The sequence below is a fragment of the Anopheles moucheti genome, chromosome 2 (assembly GCF_943734755.1).
Source record: "Anopheles moucheti chromosome 2, idAnoMoucSN_F20_07, whole genome shotgun sequence".
Classification (NCBI taxonomy): Eukaryota; Metazoa; Arthropoda; class Insecta; order Diptera; family Culicidae; genus Anopheles; species Anopheles moucheti.
The window spans coordinates 78,676,957-78,697,116 of record NC_069140.1 but is presented as its reverse complement, the minus strand read 5'-3'; the positions used below and the strand labels follow the sequence as shown (position 1 = coordinate 78,697,116).

Here is a 20,160-nt window from a genome sequence, read left to right as displayed (position 1 = left end):
TCCATATATAAATATATTCCATAAATATTCCATATTGTTATTTCCATAAAAATAAACTTCTGTACAGTTATGGTACGCACTGTGCTGTTTGGACGAACGGAAAGAGATGAAAGATCAGTTGACGGATCAAGCGCTATGATCAGTAGAGGGAAGGGTACAGCTAGATGAAATGATACCACGTGGTACGGAAATTTGTGCTATCTCTTCGTTGATCATGCTCTCTTGGTGTCAGAAACCAAAATTTCCATCGTTTCTGAGCGTTTTCGACGGACGGATCGGCGCAAAATACGAAAGAGATGCAGGATCCGTTTTGCCTTTTCCCCCTTCACTCTAATACGTTTGATAGGAATGCGGAAGGAATGTTCTTTTATAAACCTTAATTATTACATTTCGGACACCAAAGAAATTGAATTTATGGGTATATATGGGTTTGTGCCTTGCCTTGTTATCACTGACAACTAACTATGAAAGTAAATAAACGTAAACATGGTTAGTTGCTGCATGCTATTCAGTGCCAGTGCCAATCTTCTTATCCAAATTGCTGAGCATTTTGCATTTGGATTTGGTCCTTCCCACAAGGAAGGATGCATGTTGTCTTCTTTGACGATCACCAGTTGGTTTTCTTTCTTTCTACTCACTTCTTTACTTTGCAACCATGTCATCATACTTAAATCATTTCGTTTTACGCTTTAAACTATTTGCAAAGCGGAATCATTGGACTACATAAATTTGAAAACAAACCATCAAAATATTATATATAAAACTTATCTTTTATTTTCCACTTTCTATTACTAACACACGTTCACTTATGGCTTGTTACTTAACTTAACTTACAATCAAAATAATTTAAACCCCACCGAACATCACGCCAAAACACTTACCAAATATAAAGAGGGTTTAAATATTAGTTGTATGGTGTATTTAATTTTTTGCTTAGTACTACATGACTTTGGTAGCCAATTTTAAAAGCGTTCCTTTGGAGGAATAGCACAGAAAAAAAATAAAATTACGAATAAGGGTAGTCTTGAAAACCATAGTTAAGTTTTCTAGTTTAACACGTTCTGATTGGAGTAAAACCATTGCACTACACGCCAAATTATGAAGGCACTGTTAGAATAATGCACACTTAATTACGTTTAAATTGTAAGGGACCGAAAAGAAACTATTAAGAAGAGAGCTACGTTTCAAGGAGGGTCTTGTTGAGGGACTGGATGTTAGGTATTATTCGATAGTTCGAGCCTCCATGAGTGCGTTCGATGCATTGCAGCAAGACTAAGTAGTAACATTGTATGTAGAGTAGTGTCAAACGTAAGTCAAACAGAAGCTTAATGTTTAATCCCTATTTTTAAAACCAATCGCGCACTTTGCGCGATTGCCTAACTCGCTTATCGCTAATGTCCCTTCACTTCCAACTTCTCGCTTGTCTTGTTTGATTCTCTCTCCCTACCTCCCCGGGGACGATACACCCGGGACGCCTTTACTTAGCCCGCAACCCCAAAACGTACGTCAGCAGAAAGAACTCCATCGGTTCGAAGTACTGCTGCAGCAGATTGTCCACGATCAGCAGCAGAAAGTCAAAGTTATCCGCCACGAACTGTTTGCTGCAATGTTCGTTCTTCGCAAAGTAATCGGCAAACTCCTGCGGCGGATTCTTCCACCGATAATCGAGCTCGGCCGGCGGTTCCATCGCGAACCCACCGTACCCGCAGCGGCGCATCAGCGTGAAGGCGACGTGCATAAAGTCCCGGTACGTGACACTGTGCCGTTTCATCTCCACCAGAAAGCCACCGAAATCGATGCGCCCGATCGTGTAAATGCGCATCGTGCTAATGATGTCGGAACGGCGCTGTTGCAGAAATGACATCATCTCCCGGCGCATTTGCTGCAACAGCGCGCCAATGTTACGTTCGCCCGTGTGGTTCGCTGGTGAGACAGCCGGTCCCGATGGTTGAGGTGATGATGTCCTCTGGGATGGTGCTTTGTTGTGTGATGCCGCTGGAGGACGACCTCGACCTCGACGTTTCGGTGTGGATGGTGGTGGCGGTGGTGGTGGTGGTGGCGTGGGCCGTTCATATCTGCTACCAAAGTTTCCTGGTAGTTTGTTTGAGATGAATCTTTTCGAATGTTTCATGGCACTTGGATCATTAGATTCCATCACTTTGGAGGTGGAATCCGAGCGGACATCACTCATCGGGTTTTTGTTGAGCTTTGTATCGAATTTCCCGACAGAGGGCGGTAAATCTGCACGTGGGTCTGTTCTTTCGTTCCGGAGAGCACCCGTCGGTGAGGATAAGGAAGGTGGTGGTGGGAGTTTCGGCATGTCCGAAAGAGTACGTCGTGGTGATGTTGCGCTTGGTGGGGCTGGTGGTGGCATAGTAGAGGAAAGCGATGGCATACTGGGCGGTGGATGTCTGCTGGGCGGTGGCATCATACTGGATGGAGAGAGGTACGGTGTTGGGGCAGACATGGTGGTAGTTGGCGTACTAGCAGTCGGTTGGCTTTTTGGTGACAAAGGCAAAGTCGATGACAGTGATGGCATACTGGGTGGTGGTGCTGGATGTCTGGTGGGCGACGGCATGCTTGAAGGTGACAGCATAGAGGACGGTAGAGATGTAGTAGGTGACAGCAGAGCAGACGATAGAGGTGTAGTAGATGACGGTACCACCGGTGATGGGTTCGCTGGCGGTTGTGGTGGCGGCATAGTAGTCGACGCTGGAGGTGACATTAACGAAGACGTCTGGGCAGCAGTTGGTGACTTTTTGGCGGGTTGTGTTGCTGCTGCTGCTGCTGCTGTACTACTAATAACCGTAGGACGTATTGCTTCCGCTTGTGGTGCCGTGTAGTGCAATAGAGTCGACGAAACAGATGAGTAAGAGGCTGTATGGGACGGTTGCTGCTGTAGCGAAACACGTGGTTCCGTCATTGTTTCCGCCGTTGCGGATGGCAACGTTGTAGGAAGAAAACTGCAAAAGAAAAAAAAACATACATTAACAATCTTTTTCCGTCATATTTTATATTATTATATTTTTTAACCAATTCATCACACATTTGTTTGCTGTATTAGTATTCTAGATAAGCTCTAATTTTAATATTTTTTTATAATTGTAATTACAGGAATAACATTTTTTAAATTATGAAACGTTCACTTTTCACACTAGCCCACTGTGCAAAGAAATCCCCTGCAATGTATGCAACCCGCAGTACATATGCTAAGCGCATTTGCTTGCGGTGCCGCATTCGTACAGCGGCACGATGTTTACAGCATAATTTAAAGCATGGTTTATAAGTTGTTTGGGGTTATAATTAAATGAATCAAACTTTATCATTCCCGTACAACCATGTTAATTCATGCATATTACTAGTTTATTTGTTTATGTTACAGTTACAACGGCTCTTTGCCGTATTATGTGCACATTAATTATATTGAAACAATTATGATCAAAAATGTTATGTTTTTGAATAAATATTGGATTGAATGTCGCTATTAATCTTCAACAAAATCAGGCAAGTAAACAGCATTTAATAGAAATAATTTTTAAGGTTATATTAAGAATTAGAAGCTAATCAAGAAAACGCATAAATGCATATTCATTAATCTAATGAAACTAATGAAAAAAACCTAATAATGATAAATCCCTATTTGCAATGAAAGTAATACAGACTACTACGAATACTTTTCAGTTATACAGAAAGCGAACATTACTTGATCATTCTCGCAAGTAAGCAAACACTTACCCAGCACTCAGTGATGGTACATTGCGGTCATTGTTGTACGGTGAAAAATCGATCGGTTGATGTGCAGGATATGCAGAAGGAACGGTTTTCACACCACCACCGACGGCTGGATCCGCACCAGCAGCAGAAGAAGGAGCAGCAACATTGGTAGTAGGAGCAACAACCACAGCACTGTTGGCAGCAGGTTTAGCGAATCCGTACTGTGGCGGTGGATAGTAAGCGGTACCGGTCCCGGGTGTCATTGCCAGCGACGAATAGTCCCGGTAGTGTTGATCGTGCGGATGATACCCGGGAGCGGAAAAGACGATCTTGCTCAGATAGCAGTGGTAGTAGTATTGGAGCTCGGTAGGTGATAGCAGATGCGGTGGAGGATAGCCCGCCCGGTACCATTCTTCCAGCGTGTGGTAGGTGCTAGCGCTCGGTGTGGTGGCACCGTACGCCGAATAATGGTACGGAGGCACGTACGGATGGTAGAAGGGTGTGCGTGGTGCTATAGCGACACTGCTAGCCGATCCGGGCATTCCGGTGAGTGTCGGCGGCGGCGGCATCATAATCGCATCGTGGTGTCGCTTTTCCTGGGGCGTTGAGAACGCTGATTTTCTGCAATATGGTTAGAAATACAATTAAGTGACGAGTTAGGGAGATAGATGGCGATCCCAACACACACTTACCTGCCTTCTCCGGCACCTAAACTAATCCCGGACTGGATTCCACCAACCGTTGGTGATCCCTGCGGTTGTGAAGCACGTGGATGTGGTATGGCAGTGTTTCTCCCATCATGCAGCAGTGGCGTACTGTAGCAGGGCGTTGAAGTCGTGCTGGAGGAACCGCTCGTTTGCCGCTCGTAAGGATGCGCTCGTTGGGAACGTTGATAGTTCGGTGAACCATACGGCTGCGGCGGTTGCTTCTGGAACATAACCGGTGCCGGTGTGTCCGGTCGCGAGTGCAACATCTTTTCCCTTTGCTTAAGAATGTGCTGCCTTAGCTCAGCATGTTTCCCACCACTCTGCGGCACATGCCAACTGTAGCCGGATGCAGCGGTTTGCTGATCGTCGGACTTTGTGCGATCCGATGGCGAGTCTTTCGGTTTCGGGGGCAGGCTGATAGGACCGGCCAGTTCACCATTGCTGTCGAGCGTCGGGTAATTTCCATTCGGCGCGTTGGCACTGTTATTGTTGGGTTCCTTGGTTTGGGGGCCGTCCTTCGCACAATCGATCACCACCAGCTTACCCTCGTCTTCCTCCTCCATATCGCGATCCTCTCTGTCCAACGCGGGTGATGTGTTTACCGCATCGATCTTGTCGTAATACACCTTGGACGTCGGTTGCTGCAGGTTCACGTACTTCCGTGGATGGTACTTCCTGTGCCGTTCCATCATCAATTCCACCTCCTGATCGTCATCCATGATTTCGATCACATCTTCCGGCCCGCTGCCGGACTGCGTACGCTGTGCACGGGCCGACGACTCCTTTTCTAGCTCCATATCGTGCGTTCGTATGTGGCTGGAAAGTTCTAGCTGCTGGGCTGCCAGCGTCTGGACGAACTTTTTACGCATAATTTTTTACTCTAGATCTGTGGATAAACGAAAATACAAAAAGAGAGAGTTCAATTAGATGCAAATCATAATTTTAACATGTGATTGCTAACGTGTTATTCCAGTTTTTGGATAAATCTGATTCAGATTCATGAATTTGAATTCTATCGAATGAATGACTCTTAATCTCTAACTCCAGAATCTCTAACGAACCCTGAAATTCTGAAGAAAAATAAATGTTCTATTACGTAAATACGTGAATTGTTGAGGGTTCTTGAGCCTGCGGATTTTAATATTGGATCCTCAGAGATTCATCTTTGATATTTTGAGCTTCTTAATTCTTTAGAAAATGAAATTGAATCTTCAGGTATTCAAGAATCTTTACAAGGAATAAGAATTTCTTTCAAGAAATTCCAGTTGAATATTTAGAGATTTAAACATCTTTAGAAATTGATGCAGGGTTTTCAGAGACTCATTAAACTCTAGCAATTCATGTTTATTTTTCAAAGTTTCATAAAATCCCTAGAACATCACAATGAATCTCCAGCGACTCTTTAACTCTTTGGAAATTCCCTTTGGAAATTTAATCTTTGGAAATCTATTAATCCCTCAAGGTTCATAACTTGAGAATAAATCTGATATATGTCGATAACTCTTCGTGAAAGATTCATTAGTTCGCACCGCATTAGTTCGTTGCTCAAAACAACGTCATCGGTCTGTATCACATCAATCATCATCATTAAATATGAATCGGACATGATTTGCAGCTCACTTGTCTTGTCTTGTGATTTTAAATTCTCCATAAAGAAATAAAAATTTCAACACACAATCTTCACACTTCCACTTGAACCTTTTTACCTCCCCCCACCGTCCATCTGACCATCATTAAAGGGTGCTCCTGGTAAACTCATGTAGGATAATTGAGGTCCAGCAAGAGTCGGCTGAGAACCACCACCTCCACCAGCAGCACCACAGTCGATCGACTGTCCTGTCTGGTGACATATAGGAAACACTGCACCGTTTGATGATTTCCGATAAATCAAAACCGTATGGACCTCAACAAAAAATAAAATGAAGGTCCAGCTTCGAATTGGGCTTGGGTGGTTGTGCAGCAAAACGCACCGGTATGAAGCTATACATAGACTATCTGCTGGAAGGCAGTTTATCTATCTGGAAGCAGAACGATTAACGATTAGCCAGAAGCGTTAAGCGTCCCGGATAAATGCAGCACGCGATAAGATAGGGGGCTGTGCCAAATCGTGCTTCGTCTGGTGGATGTTACGTTTGTTTATCCTTCCAAGCCCCACAGCAGCTTCGGCGTGGTCTATTTTTGTCCAGTTACTTCATACCGACAGCAGGGATGGGAGTGTTGCTTTATTAAAGGGTAACCCATAAATAAGCCAATGGGATTTCGGCTAATCAAGGTTCCGATTTTGTGGGATTTAGTTAAATTTTCACGATAATGCTAAACCAGGATACCAGGAGGCACGATAATTTCCCTGATTTAAAGTTTTTATTTTCTCGCCTAACAACCTCGTTAGATCTGTTCCGGAGCTCAGCAAAGAACTGGAAAATTGGTCCTGTGGATGATTACCAATCGAATTGACATCACTACCATGGTGCCAACGATTTCGCCCTAAACTTTTGCATGTTGTACCTTAACATGGGCCTTTTTTCCATAAGTCACACATTAAAAGATAAAACTATAAGAAAGACATCAGTACACACCTTGCAAAGGTTGAAGTAAATATCTTCAATCAGTCTTACAATTGTTTACAATATTATGAAACCTTGTTCGATAAATCGTGTAACTACACTCTCAGCAGCTCACACAATTCCGGAACAGTCTATATCACGTGTTCACCCCCAACTATTATAGCACCTCTTCTAAACACCTGTTAAAGGACGGATGGCGTAAAGATTAGGACAAACCGATCCAACCCGGCACACACCTCGCAAGTACGGACACAGCACGAGGCGAACTGTTTCGCGCTTCATATTGATCTACGCGCGTGCTGTTGGTCCGTACGGTCGAAACCGACGTGTCCTTTAGATGATTGCCAACGGGGAGAACACAAACCACCAGCGGCATTGCGCCACGTCAGAACATTAGAACGGCTGCCACATACACCGCCCCTGCCCGGGCTAAACGAGCGGTAAAATAGGATAATTGTCCCCACGTTGGAGTGTGTGCTCCAACCCAAAGGAGAGAAGAGATTGAACACGCCACCGTAACAGCGTGTGCTTTACCATATGTGGGTCCTGACCAGCCTCAACCCTGCCGCTGTAGTGGACAGGGAGCTATGGTAAATTATTATTATTATTATCCGGATGCAACACACCGGGACCGGGGAGAGGGACTCGTATGATGACCCAGTGTGTCCGCGTGCTGTGGTTAATTCTACGACGTATTCTATTCTACTAATAAAGCCTTTGGTTTCTGGTTGCGGTTTTTTGGTAGAATTATTAACCATCTTTTCGATACAAAATTAAAAATGGTTCCGCAGACAGAAACGCATTCGAACATCCCGATTTAAATATGCACCAGTAGTGCTGGGTGGTGCAGCGATTCTAATCAATCGGGGGGAGTCGCAGTTATTTTGAGCCCATCGTTTAACTGATTATTAATCGAACATAATGCGGTACATGATGGTATCGTTACAAACCGGTAGAGTAATATCACAATCCATTACATAAAGCAAACACACGGGTCAAGTGGGGGGGGGGGGGACACTTTTGCAGGGTGCCCTGTGATTGACAGTGAAGTGTGCACTCGAGAATCGATCGTACGTACAGCAACACAAATGAATTGCGCAACAACATCAGCAACAACACAAATGCAGTTGTCCACAGTTGATAATGTGCGCATCTCGTGTTTGGCTGTTAGTTCACCATAGAACAATTCCAAAACAAAGAAAAGAAATGGAGTTGTACTATTTATTCTTTTGTACATCTGGCGAAATGGGGAGGGCGAATTATGATTTGATGCGATTTGAGACTGTTGACTCAAAGGTAACTGAGACTGGGGTGGTTTTATTCAATAAGCAAACATATTTTAGCTGCTTAGAGGTTTAACAATCGTTCTCTAGCTACCCCTGTCTCAATAGTGAGTTGGATTGGGGGCAATAGCAAGGATGCCTTGATGAAAATCAAACACTCATACAGCGTTCTTCGTAAGTCATATTTGTTGGTTTCTATGGTAATTCTGACGACTACAACCTTCAAGATATGCTCTACTCAATTATGGTTTTCCTCGACTCCAATTGCCTGCTGGATAATCATTCCTCGTGAAGAACGATCAGGGTGGAATTGATCATGACGTGTGAAAGGCTGAAATATGAAATCCATAGCTCAAATTGGGTTGAGACAGTGGTTATGTTCAAACTAAACGCGTGGATCGCATTATTAAAGTCGTCTGTAACATTATACATTTTTAGACGAGCGTGCCTTGTTATCATGCTTTGTACGAGTGTTAGACAACTAGCTAAACCCAACTTGCTGGATCTCTATGAGCTTAAGTCACCTATCGGAAACCTCGCGACTCTCTTCAAAACCATCAACGAACATATTTTTATAACCCTCCTTCAATCAAATGGCATCTTGAGGGAACTTCTCCACTCAAAACACCAGTACTGTACTGTGTGAGGCAAACGTATGATGGTAGAACTAACATACACCTCGAAGACATGGGCATTATCAATAGACAGACTGAACCGCATCAACGAGGGAGATGTGGAAGGAAAATTAAACGGATGGTTCCTTCAAAACAAGCATGATCTTTATGAACTGCACGATCTTCTGATTTTGATTCTCAAGATCATTCTTTGAATTTCGAATTCCCATTTTTACCTACAGTAGGATCAACTTGCACTCATTATATTATGAGCGACACCAAACACGTCAATATATTCCACTTATGGCACCTGTGACAAAACTCCCAGCTTGGAACGGTAGAAACTTCGTAGAATCAACCAGTTGAGCGATGGTTTTCAAACTTTCAGGCAATAAAATATAACCCTTAAGTAAGCTTATGGCAAATTTATCTTCTATACTAGGGGACTCTTCTCTCTTTAACTTGCGGGCCATTTACAAAGAAGCAGGAGTCTCTCGAGGGCTACATGCGCCCCGCAGACCGTAGTTTGGAGACCCCTGTTCTATACCATATACCACACGCTTGACACCACTCATCAGGTTTTGGCATCTGGCTGTAGTTTTGTGTACTAAAATTCATTTCTTGTTTGATTAAGATTTAAGCTCCTAGGGATAATTCCAGAGATACTAGGCCTGCTTCATAATATCATAGTATATTAGGTAAGCCTTGATTCTAGTGCGTTTGGGAGATTTATGTACATGGGTAAAAAAAGCGAACTACTTGCTTTCGCATCACTCCAGGAAAAACAACAAATAATTACATGAGATTAGATCATGGCAGAAGATCATATGGTTTGTAGAATTAATAACATTTGTTGAGATCTTCCGTGAGATCTTGAGGTCTCTGTAGTAATGAATTAATGAAGGAACTAACGAACGCGCATTACTTTGTTTAAACGCATGAGCCAATTAATCATGCATTTCTTCATGGTATCATGGCAAACTTTGAAGGATTCTGTTACCCTAACTCATTTGGACATCAAATTTGTCTTTGGCGGTGAAGAACAGTAGCTCCCGATTTGATTTACCATGCTAATTACGCTATATGCTCAAAATTTCGAAGATAAATAGTTAAAATGTTACTAAAATAAAAGAAACTTACAAAAGGGAATATTTGATACATTTGTTTTAAGCACATTATTAGTTAAAATGTGTAAAAACAACTGATTCAAATTAATTAATTTAATTCCTAATCATTAACCAAGCAAATTCTTTAACATAGAGCTGTAAGTTTGTTGTTTTTTTCTAAAGAAAAAGTAATTTAATTTACATAAAATGAAATCAATACTGTTTCATATTATTATATAGACGCTAACACTCATAATGCAATGTTTAAAAGTGAAAAAGTCACATAATTGGAACAAAATTTTAAACAAAAAAAAACAGCTTATAATCCAGTTTGATTGAGAACAAAAAAACCAAAGTTGCAATATTTCAAGATTGCAAAGTAACTATACTAAATGATAATAACCTCCCCTCCGTTATCTCAACCCGTTGACATTTGCTTTGTCTCCGCGGGAGTATGTTTATCGCTCATGTTATCGCAAATCAAAGGACGAGTTGTCTAAGGACAAATAACTCATCGGATATTGAACGGGAGGTTCACGCAGCCGATCACACCGACGAGTGGTGCAAATTAATTTAACAACGAAAGCACATTTTACAAAACCAAACATTACAGCCCCCTCTAACAGTACCGGCAATGATTGATAATGATTTTACAAGGAAACTGAACGAACGGCTACGACGACGACGCCCTGTGGTAATGTAAATGCGCTTTACCGTTCGCATGGGCCGGTGCATCCCCTCGGTGTGGGAAAAACGAACCGAACGCGAAGACGCAAATGTTTTCGCTCGATCGGGGATTCACGCTTCTGCGGTAGGAAGCGCTGTAGAGCGTAAACAAATGTATAAAAGCTCTTTCGATGCTGCTGAGATCAATCACAAGCAGTTCGGCAGTTCAACCGAGAACAACCTAGAGAACAACTTTTCCCGGTGTACGATCGATTGAAGATCACCCAAAACCCATCAAAACATCATGAAGTGTGCAACGATCATCTGTACCGTCGTCGTGGTCGTCCTGGCGGCACTGGCCAATACGAGCGTTCAGGCAGCTCCCGAGGAGCATCTTGCCAGTTTGAATACTCTCCGTAAGTAATTTGATTACCGTGCATCTCCTCCTTCGGACAAACATTTACGATTCCTTATACGATCCCTGTGCCCTTTCCGCAGTGGATGAGCTGCCCGAGGAGACGCATCATGCGGCGGTCGAGAACCTTCGGGCCAAACGGGCAACCTGCGATCTGGCCAGCGGGTTCGGTGTTGGCAGCAGCCTTTGTGCCGCTCACTGCATCGCCCGCCGCTACCGGGGCGGATACTGCAACAGCAAGGCCGTCTGCGTGTGCCGCAACTAAACCCCTCGACAAGGCGAAACTTCCCATGCGCCCACGCGGGATATTGTGAGAATCCCACGACACTAAACGGTTCCAAGTTCCTTCAAGAGGCGATCACATACACCATTCAACCATCCAAGCGCGTAGAGTAGCACCAAAAATTGTCCATAGCAATTAAAATTTAAGTTTCGTATCGGAGAAATAAAAACGTCGCAAACGTGTTGTAAACGTACCACCGCAAACATGTGAAGCCTTTTCCCCTGTCGCACTATAGCCGCGACTAACTAAAATCTATGTACATCAGGGTTTTATGGCCGTTCCAGCTAACAATGTAATATAAATAACTCGCTCAAAGTTTGTAACAATTAAGAAGCGTAAAACTGCGCATCGAACCGCTTCCCAACGCGTCTTCGTCACTGTCGTTCTTTGTTTCCTTTTGAGCCCGGTTCCTCAAGTTCCATTCCACGACTCTTCAAATATCGATTCCTAAGGCAATGTGAGCCATAAATTATAATTGGGAACTGTAACTTCACATTACGCGCATTATTTGAGTACGCGGACCGCTGGACGTAAGCTGACGGGCGTGCATTCTTTGTGTACCGTGAGGATGCTGGATGAGTGACGCACTCACACAAAGCGTCGCATTGTGGAGCAGCAAAAGAACAGAAAGGCACATTTGTTTATACGATTTGTTGTAGGGTGAATGTAACTGCCAACATAAAAAAAAGAATGTCTGTAATTTGATGTGTGGTAATTGTATGTGCAACCAAAGGGAAGTAGTTAATGCAACGGATTTCGGAAGGGATAAGAGGAAAGTGTGCCGTCTTTTGGGATTTAGCATGGAATGTTCGATTTATGCTTTCAAAGCATCGTATTTGTGTCCTTTGAAAATTGGTTTTAGGATGAGAGCTTCTCATGTTTTATTTTTTGCATTAAACTGACTTAATGACGTTTGTTACCTTTCTTACAACTTTCTTAACTGATACATAATTGGTTCGTCTGTAAGTTTGGTTGTAGAGCTAATTAAACCTATTACGATAATTAACATCATTTTAACTTTGTTTTGAACACAATTATGAATCCACTTCGTTAAGATTCTTTTGCAAGAATTATCAAAAATTGAACATTTTAATTTAATTAACAACAATTAATAAACTAATAGATTTTTACTAATAGGTAACTATCTATTAGGTAATTTTACTCAGCATATTTTGATTATCGTCTTGACCCTTTTTTAAACTGTATTGAGATTATTTTGTATTGAGATACCTCTGGAAGTAAACGCCTAAAGGTATGCAAGGTACGTGTTAAGTATCCTCGATATACTGTCTACAAACACCTACTTAGTTGTTATTAATTTAACTTTAAATATTTGCCAATTATTTAATGACTTATTGTACATATAGGTAACTTAAATAAGTTATGATCTACTGCATTCGGAGTGTTCTGAGACCACAAGCGCAGAAGAAGGACTCATAGGCTCTCGAAAATGCTGATGGAGGTGGATAGGTGGATCTGTTGCGATCTAAGCTTTAAAAAGGTGATCTGAAGCCGATCCTTTTCACCCAGGCTATTTGAGATCAGAATTGATCTTGATGAACAAGATATCTATGTGATGAGCAATCCAATGATCATACTAAAGATCATCCAATGATCACACAGGACTTACTGTTCAAAGCTTACAACGTGAAAAGAAATATTAAATAGGTCCTATGATTTCTAATTTCAGGGCGGCCCGGTGGTGTATTGATATCGGTGACGGTTTTCACACGACTGGATCGGTCATAAATCCCATCCGGACCAATCCCCCGTGCGCCAGCTGACTATCCAGCAAAGGGTAAATAATAGTCTTAGAAAGGCAGAAATGGCAGGACCTTTTTAGAATTATATTTATTCCAGTAAATCTTACAGGGTGGTGAAAACTTTTCGTCTATATCTTCTAAATTTTAAGTAATGATTCCAAGTTTATACGGAGTTTATACATTTTTAAGGATTTTGTTGTAAAAGGCCGCGACCTAACCAGACCATGAATTTAATTATTGAAGAATAAATCATAAACCCAAGCAAAGGACATTCTGTTCACAGTCCCAAGTTCCTTTATAGCTGCATACTGACACGCCGACACAAAGTGTAACACTCAAAGTCACAACATAACACGATCAACGTTTCATTTCATCACCACCACAGACACACTACGTGTGGGGTGCAATGAAGTCATATTCTAAAGTCGCATACATGTTACTGCCCACCCTAAGGACTTCTTTTCTCAATCACTTCACTGTCACACAATACCCTACCAACCGTGTCTGGCCATCGTTTCACACTTCACATCCCTTTTGCGCTATGTTTTTATGTCTCTCAACCTCATTTAACCCGACATCTGGTTGTAATATGTACTGGGAAAGGCCACAAGTGGTTGGGATCTCAAGGATGCATTGACCAATCTTCATTCGATACGCAAGTGAACTCCAGAAAAATGATCATTCGCTTGGTGCCCTTGCTAGTTACGTATGAAATGATGTGAAACAGGCATGAAAGATTTATTTCAGCACGATCTAATACAATCGTACTGCGGATGGTACAACGCAGGATCCGTTTTATTATGATCCCTTTTCTTGAAAAAATCATAATAATTCAACAGTGATAGCTTATATAATAGCAATAAGACCAACATAACATAAACAGCAACGCTCTATTTAGCATGTGTGATAAGTATAAATTAGTTAAATTTAACAAGAAAACATAAACATATCAAGCTACCTGTTACGATCTTCTTCAAAATAATCAACACAACTGTTTCAACACTTTTAACAAACAAAACAACATATTCTAACACAACATAAATAACGATACGATCAGGCGTAGATTTTATCTACTGTCGTTTATATTCTATCTATTTTGACAGAACGGCTTGGTCTTGTTGTACCACAGCACTTTGTTCACTTTGCAAGCGGAGCACACGGCACAACAACCTACCAACAACACTGCTTAAGCAATACTACCTCGCTAGTTGGTGCGGAGCCACTTGATAAAGGTCGCAACCAGCCGGGTAGCGCGTCAGGGGTACAGTTCTTTAAGGGCAAAAAGGCCAATCGCGGGTATTTCTTTTTTTAAGGCTCTAAAGCATAAATAAGGTACAGTTTTTCCCAGGCGAAAAAAAAACCCAGAACAGGCAGAAAATTTCGTTCGTTCTGTGTTTACTTTGCTTGCAGACCAAATCTATCCTGGCGAAGAGCTAGAGGATGACCGTTGCGAGGTACAGTATGTTTAGGATACGAGAATGAGAGAACCAAGAACTTACTGCGTGGATCCGTACAGAGTGAGGATCCTTACGGTTTCGGTTACAGTTCTGTTTGGAAGAGCGCTTAGAAAGGACCTAACCCGATTTAGCTCAGTTTGCTGACGACTAAGGTGAGGATACATGTTAGAGAGCTGTTGTTTTTTTTAAATGGTCCTGACAGGTACGACCAACAGTTTTTTTTTCTTGTAGGCGACTCCTTCGAACGTTATCACGCGTCCGGTGCATATTTTGATAGGACACCGATAGATGTTTACAAGATGTTGTTTGCCAATGGGAATTATTTATCTTGTTGCCTCTTTTCCAACTTTTTTTTTGGCAAGAATCCAATAGCACAATCAGGTAAACAGGGCACTAATTGTTTTCAAAGTTTCCTCCGTTCCTCGCTTATATCTAACTTTCAACTAAGCGCTGGCGCTGCTTGATCTCACTCGACACACACCCTTTGTGTCAAACAGATCACTGGATCGTAGCTTGTTTGGGGGAGGACATGAATTCAGGATCGCATCTTTATCAACTTCAGGACATCTTATCCACTTTTGGTTAAGACTGTCCGTCTGGATCCACCTGTCAAAATTGGTAAAAGCTGTCACCATCAACCATACAAATTTGCTTAAAGCATTAGAGTCCTCCACACGCTTAGTTGAGGTCTCGTTTCTCAGTAGAATAAGCCTCAACTCATTTACGCATTTCTGTTCTTCTCTCATTTTGGAGTCATTTCCTCTATGAAGATCATATTGTTTGGACGAAATTTAATCAGAACAATATCCTAGGAACAGTATTAAATTAAACAACAAACAGTCAATTAGTAAAACCCCTTGATCGTAACAGGATCAGAATTTAACAACCATCTCGCGATCGTTGTTTTCCAATATTCCTGAGCAATCATTATCAAGATCATAGACTTTTTGCCAAGTAGAAAAATTGTCTTGATCTGAAATATTAGCTGTCAGCTACAGCAGTATAGATTTGATTAAAACTGACAGCACTGACAGAAAAATACAGCATTGTGTCAGTTAGTACTAGAATTGTGTCGTTGGCTACTGAGGTAATTTTTTCGCTCAATTCTTGAAAGTGATCAATATGCATCCGAAGATCTTTATCTCACAATAGCTGACCTCACTGACCTAAGCTAACTTCCCTACAACAGCTCTGGAGTGTTAGTTCTTGTGATCCAACATGGTTCTACTTAAAAAACAACTGACCAAACTTACCGAAGCATAAATATGAAGTTCAACTTATCTAAACGATCTTACTTTTGTAAGTTTAAAAATAGATATTGATCAATATGGCCTAGGCGTTGTTCATGTATGAAGAAGGGGATATTGATATAATTTGTTCCTACAAAATTTATTCTAGTATTCTAGTAAAATCCTTCAGCATGGTTCTTTTAAGTAATTCTCACAAATTTCGAATAAACTTTTATGATCGCTAGCGGACTATTGTCTTGTTTAATATGCCAAACGTCGTCGAAGTCTTCTGGTGATAGATTTTTCAACACCGATCAGACCTTAAGACCCAATTCACCCCTAAACTAAACTATCGACGCACTGTTAAGTTGTCACAGAACAATGACACAAGTGCAAATAATAAGCGTTTGGTAAAGTTTATTCTTTCGCCGTTTCCCTTATCTGGCCGTAAACGTAATAAAAATCACAAATTCCAACATTTTGTACAAACAGACAATGTGCAATGGGGACTACAGAGACGAGAAAGCGAGTGACAAGTTTATTGCACGCCGTACAGCAATAAGCAAACAGCACCACACTAAGCGGGTGAATCATAAACAAAAGTTTGCTCATGGTGTCATATAAAAAAACGAGAAACCGGATCAAAATGTCTCTTCCGGCGCAGGCAGTGTAACGTTGCGTCGTACGCTGACGCTCTGGCGCTGGTGTAGAAACGTTCGTAAGGAAAGACATTATGAAGGTAGTGCCGTCGTTTATATACGACCTGCAGGGATGGCCAGGTTTGCAATTGGCACCGCGGTACATATCCGTAATCTTATCAGCGTGAGTGGGGCGCGAACTTAAGGGTTTAGAGCTTGATAAGATTACCGACGGGAGAATTGGCTTAAGGGACTAATTCGCGCGCCTCGCTCAGTGATAGCGATAGCGAGGTTCACACACGTCACGTGAAATGTCATCCAGCCGTACGAAACTGTCCGATTGCGATTAGATTGAACGGATTCACTACCAGCTCGTTTATTGGCGACCAGTTTTCCAAACGACAGTGAAGCGATGATGTTATTCCACTGTCTGTTCGATGGTCCTTTGATGTTCGATGGACAAATTCATTCTTTTGATGCATTATTCTACACCACCATTCAGCATTAACAATATAACGCTTAAAATAAATTCACTCGCGTTTGGTTCCGACAGGCAACACACGATCGGATGTGTTGTTTCATCCTCCAGTAGGGCAGACATCCGGATACGATCGCCTAGTGTCCTAGTGTCTCGTGACCACACACACCAGACGGAAGGGAACATCCAGAAGCAATCATCTTCCTCCCATGCTATCACAAACACATGTTTTCCTACCATCAAAAGGTACGCCGAATTTGCGAATACGCTACTAGGGTTGGGCTTGTCCTCCTCCTGACGAAATTCATGGATCCGGAGGATAGAGAATATATCAAACAACAGTACAGGAAGAGTAATATTTTTATTACACCACGTGGCGAGACTCGCATCACTTGCACTTCTTGTGGTAAGATCAATGCAATGATTGTAACCGGTGCGCAGGTTCACTTGAAACAACAAGTGAAGAATCTTTCCATGTTGCTCGTCTGTCTGAGATTAAACTTAGCCCTCCAGTTATTTCCTCTATTATTACAGTGCTGTATGAACTTATCATGACAGCGTGCGCATCGAAGTCCTCCACACAAAAATAGACGGAAGCCAAACATGTACACATCTGGCGTGTCTATAGCTCAAAGAGTATTTTATGCACAAAAATGCTAGATTTCCTTTGAAGAAAACTATTAATTACTTGCAAGGCAGTACTCTGCCGCTTCGAGTATTATAAAGACAAAGGGGTTATGATTGAAGATGAAAGAAAATAGTTCATTATTTTACACACTACAATCATTGCTGGATGAGAATTTCTGTTTTTCTTTCTCTGAAGTTCATACACCCGGACCGTATATCGGGGATGAAAATGTTGCTTTTGACACAAATGACATATGTTTAACTGTTTGTCCTCCATTGCCAAATAAACGATACATATTAACATTACAACTACAAGACCTACCCTTTTTGTCTGGAACGCTTCATTTACATCACATCCATGTTTGGGAATATAAAGGTCTCTTCAGTAGAAGGAACTCTAAAAATATTAAAATATGTCCTTCTGCAATAGATACCGATATTGATATCTGTTGAAATAGCCCTAATATTTACCTATGTTGAGTCAAATTTATAGCTCTAGCCCATGAGAAATGTGACCACCGTACTAAGAGAGATGTATCAGACACATCTTTAAAAGTTGAGATCTCACTGTCGTTTAAGCAAACAGCTCTACTTGCAATTAGTAGGCCATCATCCTAAGATGTTTGTCGATTATGGCCCCTTTAACTGTCCGTCTGATGATAGGATATACCTCTCTTCCCGGTTGGGATGATCCTGATCCTGGTCTTTTCCGTCAATCTTCAATGAGTTTTTTCTGTTCCTGGGATTTATAGCCTCAGAAACATCGAATATTCATCGACAACGCGTGGTGGTAATCAAGAAGGGTGGTGCATGCTGAGGGGTCAAGTACTCACCTACTCCTCTGAGGCATGGACTATTTGATCCTTCTTTGATTAATCTCTCTCAACATTGAAGAAAGCCTCTTAGCTGCAAGCCTCCTCGAGAGGTAGATGCGCAGAAGGATTGGTGGTCTCATATGTGTGGAAGAACAATGGAAGATCCATTATAATGAAGAATTCTATAAGCTGTGTGGCGTACTCACTATCGTACTATCGTATGCTGATCATGTCATGAGAACGACACCGGACGACCCAACTCGTAAAGCCGATGAACTCGATGAACTAAGCCTGTCCCAAGAAAGGAGTTTAAGTAGTAGACGCAGACGAATAGAACTTGATACATTTTGTGAGTAAAGTTACGAAAAAAAGATTTTTCCATAACAATTTAAAACCAAAACGTCTTCAAACTTACGTCTACACCCAAAATTCATGCACCTTTCATGGTGCACCATAAAAAAGCTTTGGTGCCTGAGATTGTTCCTTCCCCTACGATCGCATACAACTTTATTGCCAATACTTCTATTCTTTGATAAGAAAAAAAAACGTACGGGGCTGGGAGAGCTTATTTTTATACCGCAGCAGATTATTGCCGCTACACACCGCACAACGGGCCCAATATATTCGGGGCCTTTTTTAGTTTCCTCATACGACGCTGTTCGCGAGGAGTGAGTTGTTATATTTTATAACATTATCGATAATTTCTTGCCTTGCGGGGATCGGGTTCTTCCCCGAGGGAGGGGCAAAAAGGCTACGATATACATATATTCCACACCCCGTCGTAAACGATAGCTTCCAGATCCGCAAATAGTTCATCGCCCAGCCCAAATACTGATAAGCGAGCCAACAACAACAAACCCCCAACGTCAGTTTTAGGATCGCGCGCATTCGAAAGGTAGTAACGTGCACGTGTGGATTCATCTCGCACAGTGCGTCAATCGATGTCTCTCTACCCCTCCGAAAAGAAATGAATAAGATTAAAATAAATAGAATTCGAAATACCGAAGACTGGTGAGCAAACATGAGGCAATTCAGAGTTACTAGTAAATGCTGCTTTGTTATCAAAACAATTGACATAATCAGCGAAAGGGAAGAATGAGATAATCTTATCATAAGCACCGTACCTTGTCCATTTAATTGATCATTGTCGAGAGTTGCCCGTGTGCCAGTGCAGGAACAGCATCGAACTTTGTGTCACAAAATACGCTTATTTAATTAACTTCCAATCCGAAACGATCCACGTTGGAACGCACTTTTGCACTACACCTCAAGGATCCTCAAGTAATCTTGTAACTCATACTCGCACACACGCTTGTGAGCAGCGATGACGTACACTTCATGGACTACTAAGCCCAATGATAACTAGAATTCGATTACCGATTCACCATCACCGTGATCGTCGATTGCTTTGATACAACACAACGTACATCTGTTTTCAACTAGCACTTGTCACTTTAATCCCAGCTCTCCACACTGATCTCTCCAACGGATGCCACACACCAGTGTGTCTTTTTGGGTCTTCCGAATTCTTCAACCGATGTGAAGGTTTGCTCCACAATCTCGCAACACCCGGCAGGGCGGACGCATTCCACGCGCTGTACGGTACGGTGCAGAATGATGACTGTTTGGTTCGAGGTCCCCCGACGTCATTCTTCCGATGAATTCCGCCACTGTCACTTGCGTGGCGGTGCTCCACAGCGTGATGTGGTTTGCGCAACGAAATCTAACACACGCCTCTAAGCGCTGGGGCTCGGGCCCGCGAACCGATGATAACCTTTGTGGAGACGAGCACACCACACAC

At 42.2% G+C, this 20,160-nt stretch overlaps 2 protein-coding genes across 2 annotated transcripts; one reads left to right on the top strand and one right to left on the bottom strand.

The window, feature by feature from the left end:
• Positions 1-749: 749 nt before the first annotated feature.
• Positions 750-19,744, bottom strand: LOC128299057 (nascent polypeptide-associated complex subunit alpha, muscle-specific form-like). The gene is made up of 4 exons (XM_053034905.1): positions 19,484-19,744; positions 4,407-5,307; positions 3,736-4,335; positions 750-2,963 (listed from the first exon to the last, which is right to left on the bottom strand). The coding sequence occupies exons 2-4, from the start codon at positions 5,288-5,290 to the stop codon at positions 1,478-1,480; spliced, it is 2,970 nt and encodes a 989-aa protein (XP_052890865.1). The 5' UTR covers positions 5,291-5,307; positions 19,484-19,744; the 3' UTR covers positions 750-1,477.
• LOC128299058 (defensin) lies at positions 10,853-11,545 on the top strand. The gene is made up of 2 exons (XM_053034906.1): positions 10,853-11,070; positions 11,153-11,545. The coding sequence occupies exons 1-2, from the start codon at positions 10,959-10,961 to the stop codon at positions 11,332-11,334; spliced, it is 294 nt and encodes a 97-aa protein (XP_052890866.1). The 5' UTR covers positions 10,853-10,958; the 3' UTR covers positions 11,335-11,545.
• Positions 19,745-20,160: the final 416 nt, after the last annotated feature.